The following is an 11046-nucleotide window of genomic DNA, read 5'->3' as shown; positions in this document are numbered from 1 at the left end:
CTGCCTCTGGTATTTAGTCAACTCCAATTCACCAACTATGCTCCCCATCTATTTCTGGAGGTCAAACCGTTAGATTCCTGTTTCTCCCAAAGCTTCGATGCATGCATGCTAAGTGTATCGTGCGCAACACATTCTTAACCCTGCCGATCTCTTAATTTACGGCAGAGCAGCTGTTCCTACGAGGGAGAGCCCCCCCCGGAGCACCTCGTGGAAGGTCCTGCCGCTCCCGCCCCGCCCCGGAAGCTCCCTTTTCCTTATTGCGAGCCCTGCCTTCTGCCGCACGGAGCCTTTGGGCCCGGGTGGGCTGTTTAGGTGCCTGCGCCTGTGCCGGGCTGGGCGTCATGGCGGACACAGGCTCTGGCGTGCAGGGCTTTTTGATGCAGTTGCAGGAGTCCTTGTCCGCCGCGGACCGCTGCAGCGCCGCGATGGCCAGTTACCATCTGATCCGGGGCCTGGGGCAGGAGTGCGTGCTGAGCACCCGCCCCGCGGTGCTGGGTGCGTACCGTCCCGCGGGCCGCGCGCCGCGGCGTGCCGGAGGGCTGCCGGAGTGAGGCCGGCGTTCCTCCCGCCCTGGGTCTAGTTAACAGTAGCTTGAAGTCCAGCCGTTTGATTCTGCATCCTCGGAATTTCTGTGGATGTGTTTAAAAAGGGATTTGTCACACTACTTTTTTTCTTAACAGCAGAGGAAAGATATTTTGAAACCAAAGTTGGTGAAAATGCCGTAAGTTTGGCAGTCATTGCTATACAAAGTGGGGAGAGATAATAAGGGGGAAGTATTTACTTTCCCCTTAATCTCCCCTAAAATTTTTCCAAACCGTTGTGTTTGCTGTTCCTACTTTTGAGAAGCATTGCAGAAATATAACTGGAAAGTCATGCTGTTCTTTTAACCTCTTAGCAATGCCTAGATGAGAACTTTTTTCCCTTTTTTAGTAAACATGCCTGTTTTTAGCACTTTTAAAATATATCATTGCGTGAAAACTCTGATATTCCTTTTTAAAAGCGCAAATATGCAGACCTGCTCCATTGTGTGTTCTTTTAAAAGATAGGTGCGATTTTCTTTTCACGTGGTGATTGCTAAATAGAGTGGAGAAATAATGTAAATACCTTAAACAAGATGCTACATAGCACCTATATATTGTCGGGGATATATTAATGGGGAAAAAGATGAAGAAACTGACTTGGTGTAAAGGCCTTCTGGTCTCAGAGTTTCTAGGTTAGAATTCCTTTCTTTTCCTTTAATAACTTGTTTATAAAGCAGTTTCGTGTTTACTCGGAAGATTCAGTGTTTTTTCACTTGAGAGATTATGGAGGAGTGTATTAGTTTTCTATTGCTGCTGTAACAAATACTACAGTTTAGTGGTTTGAAGCAATACAGGTTTGTTAATCTTACAGTTCTGTAGTCAGAAGCCCAACACAGGGTTTCAGCAAGCTAAAACCAAGGTATCAGGCAGGGCCACTTTCCTTTCAGAAGGCTTTGGGGGAGAATTCATTTCCTTTTTCTTTCAAGTTGTCAGCAAAATTCAGTTCCTTCAGTTACAGGACTAAAGTTCCCTTTTCCTTGCTGACGTTCTTTGCTTCTAGAAGCCACCCATATTTCTTCCATCATGGCTCCCTTCCTCCATCTTCAAAGCTGGCAGCAGTGGGTCAAGTGACTCATGCTTGGACTCTCTCCTGCTCTCCCATATCCCATCTCTCTTATTCCTCCTTCCTCCACTTGTAAGGGCCTCTGTGATTACATTGGGCCCACGGGATAATCCAAGATAATCTCCTCCATTTAAAGTCAATCAGTTGATTAGCAACCTTAATTCCATTTGCAACCTTAATTTCCTTTTGCCATGTAAAGTTAGCATGTTTACAGGTGTGACACTAGCGATTACGGTTCAGGCATCTTTGGGGCCGTTATTCTGCCTACCACATGCCTATGGAACATCATCGAGTTTCCTGTTTTCCTTGTCTAAATACAGCAGCTTTAGGTTAGTGTTTTATCACCCATAAGGCTGAAGGGAGAAACGTGCAGCCCCTCATGGTGGGTTATGGAGTGCTTCTTGGCAGCTCTCTTACATTACTTTTTTTTCTTTTTGTTCCAGCATTACAGACTTCCTTAGTTTTTTCCAAAGATTTTGGTTTACTTGTATTTGTTCGGAAATCACTTAACATTGACGAAGTAAGTTGCAAGTTTTCATTTTGCTCTTCTCGTATATTCCTTTATGTTGCCGTGACTTTTATACCTATATTTACTATAATGTGTATTTGTTTTTTTATAGTTTCGTGATTGTAGAGAAGAGGTCTTAAAATTTTTATGTATTTTCTTAGAAAAAATTGGCCAGAAGATCACACCTTATTCTCTTGATATTAAGGTAAGGAGGAAAAAACATACCTCATTATATACCAGTATCCATTTTAACTTATGGTGTAAGTTAAACTTGAATTTTTATTTTATTTCTGCTTTTGTTGTTGGGGAGTTTACTGATTTCTGCTTGATTGTGTTGGAAGTGAAGTGGGCTGTTGTTCTTTTTTTTTTTTTTTTTTTTTTTGCTGAGGAAGATTTGCTCTGAGCTAACATCTGTGCCGGTCTTCCTCTACTTTGTATGTGGCTTGCCACCACAGCGTGGCTGACGGACTAGTGGTGTAGGTCCAAGCCCAGGATCCGAACCCGTGAACCCGGGCTGCCTAAGCGGAGTGTGCCGAACTTAACCACCAGGCCACGGGGCTAGCCCCCTGTTCCTTTTTTATTGATTTAAGAAGCTAAGGCCTTTGTCAGAAACTATTTTCATAACTTTTTGCAAATAGAATAGATAATGAGTTTTATAAAAAATCGTAAATTGGATTTTTTGAATTGCGGGGAGATTTCAGAACACTTGAAAAAACAACTTTAAAGAATTCTCCCAATGGGTAAGATTCATATATCCTGTAGTTCATATGTTCTCTTGGTCAATAGCCTGAAAAGTTCGCCTCTCTGGTGCCACCCATTTTCTTCTGACCTGCCTTCCCTAGGTTTCCTCATAATTTACTATGGAACTAGTAATCATAATTTAAGTCATTCCTTCTCAGACTTATTTATACTTCCAACAAGGGCCATATCTCAAGGTAAGTTGTTTATACTGGTCCTGACTTCGCCTCTAGTTCTTGGATGCTAAGAGTGGATGAAGAATATGTATTCAACCTGAGGTAATTTATAAGTAGTATTTTATAAGTTATAACTAGCTCTAATATATAAAATATTTTTAATGATCATCAGTTTTTTTTTAATAGGTTTTGATTTCATTCTCTTTTGACTTCTAGTCTTTCTTGATTGGAATCTTAACATTCTAGAAAACTGTTTCAATGGTAGGAGTAACTAGCATTTGTAGAGTGCTTCATAGTATACAAAGTTCTTTAATGTACAGTGTATCTTATTTAATTTTTACCAGAACTCTTCTGTGAGGTAGATATTCTTAATTTCTCTTGCTTACAAATGAGACTTAGAAGTTAAGAAACTCACCCAGATTTTGGAGCCAGGTTGCCTCCTTCCAGAGCGCCTGCTTGTTTCCTTACACTGTACTGTCTGCTCTCGAGTCCCAGCCGCTCTTCTCTGAATTGCTTCACTTACCTTGTTTATTCTTTGTTCTTTCTTTCTTGATATATGGTAACAAGTGCTATGGGAAGTATATAAGGAGGAGTAACTTTTTTTAATCCTGCTGAGGTCTCCATTTACTTTATGTTTTTATGGTTATTGTTGGTATTATTACCATAGCATATTGTATCAATGTTTTCAGTAATTTTTGATCTGTATATTTGTATACTCTAATGTTGTAGTTTTAACAGCTAAATATTGTGTTATGTCATATATTGGTATTGCTCCTCTCAGAGATGTAGTTTTAGCTATTGTTAAGTCTTAATTTTTCTGTCTTATTGATGGTTTTGGTTTGTTTCCTTCTAAACCTAGAATACTTGTACCAGTGTTTACACAAAAGATAAAGCTGCTAAATGTAAAATTCCGGCTCTAGATCTTCTTATTAAGGTAATTTTATATTTCTAAGTACATGTATTTTATATTAAACCTATAACTTAAAAAACTGAGAATTGGAGTTTTAGATTATGTTTTGGGTGAGAGATGTTGGAGGAGAGGCTTGAATCACATTGATGGATGGGTAAGATGCACATTTTCCAACCACCCCGCACAATACTTTGCTGTTTTGCTCTCAGACCCTCTGGGTAGCAAAGGAAGAATTTTGGGTTGTGAGGGGAATGAAGGGGAAGAATAACTAAGGAGTTTACTGCTCCTACACTGCCCTGATTACCCTTACTTTTAAAATCTGCTGCTACCAGGAATTGCCAGAATTCACTGCCTTATATCGCCGAGTTTTTTCCTGAAACCTTACTATGGAAATGAGTCTCTGTTGTATTTAAGTGGTCACTGGCACTCCCTCTCACTTGTCTCTCTCTCAGAGCCATCTCTATTTTAGAATTCCTTTGGATCTTGTTGGTCCTTGTCTTAAGTGCCTCCAAGAGAACGGTTCTAGTCATGGTCTTGGTTTCTTGGGAAGGTAAAATTAAGTCTATACTGTCTTCCACTTTGTAACCGCTGTGTTCTTCCACCATCCACCTTGACCTCTACCTCTCAGATAATCTGGCTAGATAAGAGTCCTGAGAGGCCAAGCGTAAATCCCCTGGAGACACATGGTTCTGGAATTTTGCTGTATACAAACTCACTGAGGTAGAGGAAGCCTTTTCATTATTTTCTTCTTTAGTCAATGTTAATTTGTATTCTTTTAGTTACTTCAGACTTTGAAAAGTTCTAGACTCATGGATGAATTTAGAATTGGAGAATTATTTAGCAAATTCTATGGAGAACTTGCGTTGAAAACAAAAATACCAGATACAGGTGAGCTGCATTTAAATGTTATTTTAAAATATCTTAACAGGGCCGGCCCCGTGGCTTAGCGGTTAAGTGCGCACGCTCCGCTACTGGCGGCCCGGGTTCGCATCCCGGGCGCGCACCGATGCACTGCTTCTCTGGCCATGCTGAGGCGGTGTCCCACATACAGCAACTAGAAGGATGTGCAACTATGACACACAACTATCTACTGGGGCTTTGGGGAAAAAAAGGAGGAGGATTGGCAATAGATGTTAGCTCAGAGCTGGTCTTCCTCAGCAAAAAGAGGAGGATTAGCATGGATGTTAGCTCAGGGCTGATCTTCCTCACAAAAAAAAAAAATTTTTAACAAATTAACTTTGAAAAATTATCAGTGTAAAACTTAGGTTTTTTTCTACCAAGGTATTTATATGTTTTACAGATGAATCCTTTTTGCTGAAAACAAACCAAAGTGGAAACAAAAAAAAAATCAATGGGTGAAGACTTCTGCTTATAAAAATTTTAATCCTTACAAATGATTTAAATAGAAAACTCACAACACATGTCAAAAATAATTTAGTTTATAATAATAGATTTGCATAAAACTTATCAGAAAAGATCCCAGTACATAAAACTAGATATTTTGTATGTATTATTGTGAAATTACTTTTGAACTAAGTGTTCCCTCTTTTTCTTATTCATACATTTTTGTTTATTTAATTTATTTAAATGTAATTTTAGGCCTTCATTTATCTAAAATTTATTTTGCAGTTTTAGAAAAAATATATGAGCTCCTAGGAGTATTAGGTGAAGTTCATCCTGGTGAGATGATAAATAATTCAGAAAAACTGTTCCGGGCTTTTCTGGGTGAACTTAAGTCCCAGGTATGATAAACTTTATGATATTCTGCTTCCATACATTTGGTTATTTTTTTCTCTTTTAATGATATCTTCTGAAAACTTTCCTCTTAGATGACATCAACAGTAAGAGAGCCCAAACTACCTGTTCTGGCAGGATGTCTGAAGGGATTGTCATCACTTATGTGTAATTTCACTAAGTCCATGGAAGAAGGTATTGCTTGACTTCACTTGATTTTCTTTCTTTATTCGAAAACTATAGGTCTAAAATGAAGTACCTGTTTATTTTTTTGAACTTTTAAACCAATTTTGGATTCACATGCAGTTTTGGGGAGTAATTCAGAGAGATTCCATGTGTCCTTCACCCAGTTTCTCCTAGCGATGAGACATTGATAAAATCTACCTACTGTGTTCAGATTTCACTAGTTTTACATGCACACATTTGCATGTGTGTATTTAGTTCTGTGCAGTTTTATCACGTGTAAATTTGTTTATGCACCACCACAGTCAAGCTCCTGAACAGTTCATCACCACAAAGATCCCCTCTGTAGCCACAGTCACTTCTTCCTTGCCTCCCTCCTCCCGCAACCACTACTGATCTATCTCCATCTTGAATTTTGTCATTTCAAGGTTATACACATGGACTCATAGTATGTAACTTTTTGTGACTGGCTTATTTCACTTAGCATAATGTCTTCAAGGTTCATCCATGTTGTGACGTGTGTCAGAATTTCCTTCCTTTTTAAGGCTGAATAATATTCCATTGTATGGATATACTACATTTTGTTTATCCATTCATCTATTAATGGACACTTGGGTTGCTTCTACTTTTTGACTATTGTGAATAATGCTGCTGGAAAGTGGGTGGGCAAATATTTATTGAAGTCCCTGCTTTCATGTTTTGCGGTATATACCTAGAAGTGGAATTGCTGGATTATGTGGTAATTCTACATTTAATTTTTTTTTTTTTTTTTTTTTTATTAAAGATTTTATTTATTTTATTTTTTCCCCCCAAAGCCCCAGTTGATAGTTGTATGTCGTAGCTGCACATCCTTCTAGTTGCTGTATGCGGGACTCGGCCTCAGGATGAACGGAGAAGTGGTGCCTCGATGCGCACCCGGGATCCGAACCCGGGCCACCAGCATCGCAGCGCGCGCACTTAACCACCAAGCCACAGGGCCGGCCCTACATTTAATTTTTTGAGGAATTGCCATACTGTTTTCCACAGCAGCTGCACTATTTTACATTCGCACCAGCAACGCACAAGGGTTCTGGTTTCTCCACATCCTTACCAATACTTCTTATTTTCTATTTTTTGATAATAGCCATCCTAACTGGTGTGAAGTCCTATCTCATTGTGGTTTTGATTTGCCTTTCCCTTATGACTGGTGATGTTGAGTGTCTTTTCATGTGCTTATTGGCTATTTGTATATATTCTTGGGAGAGATGTCTGCTCGAGTCCTTTGCCCATTTTTTAATCAGATTGTTTGACTTCTTGTTGTTGAGTTGTAGAAGTTCTTTATATATTCTGGATATCAATACCTTATCAGATAACATGATTTTCAAATATTTTTCCCATTCCGTGGGTTGCCTTTTCGCTCTGTTTTGTCCTTTGATGCACACAAGTTCTTTATTTTGATGAGGTTGAATTTATTTTTTCTTTTGTTGCTTGTGCTTTTGGTATCATATCCATGAAATCATTGCCAAATCACTGTTGAATTGTTTTTGTGCCTTTGTGAAAAATTAGTTGAGTGTATCTGTGTGGGTCTATTTCTGAGTTCTCTGCTCTGTGCCATTGGTCTATGTCTTTATCTCCCTGCTAATACCACACTGTCTTTTAAACTGTAACTATATAGTAAGGCTTAATGTCAGGTAGAGTTAAGTCCTCCCATTTTATTCTTCTTTTTCAAAATTCTTTTAGTATTATAAGGCCTATGCTTTTCCATGTACATTTTAGAATAAGTTTGTCTGTGTCTGAAAAAAATCTTGCTTGGATTTTCATAGTCATTGCAATAAACCTGTATATTAATTTGGGGAGAATTGACATCTTTACGATGATGAGTTTTCCAATCCACGAACACAGTATCTTTCTCCATTTATTTAGGTCTTCTTTGATTTCTTTCATTAGCATTCTGTTATTCTTAGGATGCAGATCCTTTCCTATCAATTTTAAATTCTGTCTAATATACTTTTCTTCAGAGCTCTCAATAGTGTTCTGCTATAGTGTCTCAAAATTAAAGGTTTAGAGGATAATCTAGCTATGACAGCATTATAAGCATTATGAAATAGATCTCTTTTTAAAATGCAAATAAAACTTTTAACTGGAAAGATTCTTTTAAAAAAACTATTTTCTCTTTCTTACCATTTTTGTTCAAGTAATTGACAAATATTTTTCTACTCCTATGTGTGTTTGCTTTAATTAGGTTGAAACTTAAGAAATTACCTGCATCCAATGATTTCTGACCTGCAAAAACAGCAGTTTCATAGGTAGGCAGGCAGAATAAAGGCTCCCAAAGAAGTTCTCATTCTAATCCTCAGAACCTGCTTCTTACCAAGAATATTGGAGTGGTTCGGTGTAATTTCCCTTCCTCTGTCTTCTCTCTCATCTTTTTCTTGTCTTGTTGTCAGCTTTCCACTCCATCAGGTTCTTGCTCAAAGATCACCCATTTTATGAAGGTTTTGTGATTCCCCTGAGCTGCGTCACTTCCTCTAGCTTCTGTATTCCTTTTTGTTACAGCGCTTACTACAACATATTTTTAATTTACCAGGTTAAATGTTTATTGATCCTGCTAGCCGGTAATGTTGCTTATTTGTCTTTGTATTTGCTTGGCATATTAATTGACGTTCAGTGCACATATATAGTTCAAGAAAAATAATAGTGCCATGGCTCATTTACCATTGCTAAAGATTATTCTAGACATGTTGCAAGGAAAATTTCTGTAATAACTCTCTGAGATATGTAATAATATCTCTGTTTTATGGATTAGAAAGCTAGAACTAAGACAAGTTAAGTAACTTGCCCAAAGTCACACAGCTAGTGTGGTAGGCAGAATAATGGCTCCCAAAGGTGTCCTCATTCTAATTCTCAGAACCTGTGAATATGTTAGGTCGCATGGCAAATGGGAATCAAAGTTGCAGATGGAATTAAGGTTGCTAATCAGCTGATCTTGAGATGAGGAGATTATCCAGGTGGGCCATAAGATCACAGCGTCCTTAAATGTGGAAGAGTGAGGCAGAAGAGTCAGTGTCAAAGTGATGCAACGTGAGAAAGACTCAACCTCCCACGCTGGCTTTCAAGATGGAACGGGGCCATGAGCCAAAGGATATGAGTGTCCTCTAGAAGCTGGAAAAGACAGCCACTAAAGCCTTTAGGAAGGAACACAGCCATACTGACACCTGAATTCTAGCTCAGTGAGACCCATTTCAGATTTCTCACCTCCAGCACTGTATGGTAGTAAATTTGTGTTGTCTTAAGCCATGAAGTTTCTGATAATTTATTACAGCAAGCAACAGTAGGAAACTAACATAACCAGTAAGTGGCAAGACTGGGATTATATCCTTGGTCTAGGGGTAAAATTTATAGTTTTTTTTTTCATGCCATGATCATGTGACTTCAAGCACTAAACACCTAATACTGATACATTCATTCGTACAGTATTTATTTCCTGGGTGCCTTCTATCTAATGAGAGATCAGTTAGGTGTTGTATTCAGTGACCAGAATCACCAAGTTCCTACCATCATGAGCTTGGTTATAGTGGAGGAGACAGACAATAAACAGATGAACAAGCTGTTACAGACTTGAGGGTCCAATTGCACACAAGTTGGGTGCCATGAATAGGAATATCAGAGTGCAGAGAGAAGGAGGGTGCACACAGCCCACTGGTTCTTTCTGAGGAGGAAACAAGAAGCTCAGGCCTGCAGGATGTCAAGCAGCCAGCAGGGAAAGAGCTGGGAAGAGTATTCTCTAGGCAGGAGGACCAGCAAGTACCCAGGCCTCAGGCCTGGCCAGCATGTGGTGGTCAGAGGGCTTCAGGAGAGCCAGTGTGTCTGGAGCTCAGTGGCACGCGGAGAGGGCCTGGGGGGAGATTGGCCAGGGTGTGGGTCAGTGTGTGAGGGGCTTCTGAGCTGGGATTTCATTCCAAGTGGAATGGGGAGCCATAGTTTTTCTATAAGGAATGGGTATGGGCCAGTTGATGTTATATAAAGGTCTGCTTGACTCCTGTTAGATGTGAGGTATGTTTTAGTGTGGGAATGAGAGACTTTGCTCTTGAGTGCGAGAGTGAGCGACTGAAGTCTGTGCACTGATTATTAAACTGGGTGGGAGAGGGGAGGACCAGGTTTCAGACAGAAACCTGGCTTTTTGTTTTGGACATGTTTAACTGTAGACACTATGGAACATCCAAGCTTAGATGTTAAGTGTGCAGTTGCATACGTGAGGCTGGATCTTGTAGGAAAAATCAGACCTCAAGATATAAATTTGGAAGTCTTCAGCGTAGAGATAATATGTAAAGCTATGAGTGTGAGCAAGATTAGTTAGCTAGGGAGCAAGTGCAGAGAGCCTAGGGCAAGGATGGAAGGAGAGAGTCTGGGGGAGGGAGTGTCGTGGTGCCTTCTCTGGGGGGAGTCTGAATGTGGAGAGGCCAGAGCAGCCGAGTGGATCCAGCTCAACGAGGGCAGCTTCAGTGGAGTCAGAGGACAAGCTGGACAGAGCAGTTTGAGAGCTGGTAGACTGGAGACAAGGTGAATGGGAGGGAGGAGGTGGAGGCCACCTGCAGAAAACCCGTTAGAGAAATCTTACAATGGAGGAGAACAAAGAAATGGGGTGTAGCTGATGGGAGATGTGGGGATAAAAGAGGGTTTTTAAAAATTGATACAAGAATCTGTATACTTAGTTCCTAGCAGCACTGTCCCCAATAGCTGAAAAGTAGAAACAACCCAAGTATTCATCAGCAGATGAATGGATAAACAAAATGTGGTGTGTGTGTGTGTATAACAGAATTTTATTCAGCCTTAAAAAAGGAAGGAAATTCTGACACGTGCTACAACATGGATGAACCTTGAGGACATTATGCTAAGTGAGATAAGCCAGTCACAAAACTGCAAATACTGTATTATTCCACTTATGAGGTAGCAAGACTAGGCAAATTCATCGAGATGGAAAGTAGAATCAAGGTTACCAGGGGCTGGGGGCAGGGGGCGTTAGTGTTTAATGGGTATAGTCTTTCTGTTGGGGATGGTGAAAATGTTTTGGGTATAGATACTGGCGATGATTACACAACAATGTGAATGTATTTAATGCCACTGAACTATGCACTTACACATAGTTAAAATGATAAATATATTGTCATATATAT

The 11046-nt window shown here is 39.8% G+C and overlaps 1 protein-coding gene across 7 annotated transcripts in view; it reads left to right on the top strand.

Annotated features, from left to right (window-relative positions):
* The first annotated feature begins 280 nt into the window (after positions 1–280).
* PRKDC (protein kinase, DNA-activated, catalytic subunit) overlaps positions 281–11046 on the top strand; it is a 194553-nt gene continuing 183787 nt past the window's right edge. For 6 of the 7 annotated variants that reach the window (XM_087447719.1, XM_087447718.1, XM_004431149.3 and 3 more), the window contains exons 1-7: positions 281–495; positions 2088–2164; positions 2265–2357; positions 3926–4000; positions 4756–4864; positions 5606–5718; positions 5806–5905. In XM_087447719.1, the coding sequence (XP_087303845.1) occupies positions 342–495; positions 2088–2164; positions 2265–2357; positions 3926–4000; positions 4756–4864; positions 5606–5718; positions 5806–5905 (721 nt within the window). In that variant the 5' untranslated portion in view covers positions 281–341. Of the gene's footprint in view, positions 496–2086; positions 2165–2264; positions 2358–3925; positions 4001–4755; positions 4865–5605; positions 5719–5805; positions 5906–11046 lie in introns of those variants that run through there. The other variant, XM_087447720.1, reaches the window with a different exon arrangement.

The sequence above is a fragment of the Ceratotherium simum genome, chromosome 23, assembly GCF_057802395.1.
Source record: "Ceratotherium simum simum isolate JZ-2026a chromosome 23, ASM5780239v1, whole genome shotgun sequence".
NCBI lineage: Eukaryota > Metazoa > Chordata > Mammalia > Perissodactyla > Rhinocerotidae > Ceratotherium > Ceratotherium simum.
Note: the sequence above shows the minus strand (reverse complement) of the source record. Positions and strands in the feature narration are given on the sequence as shown.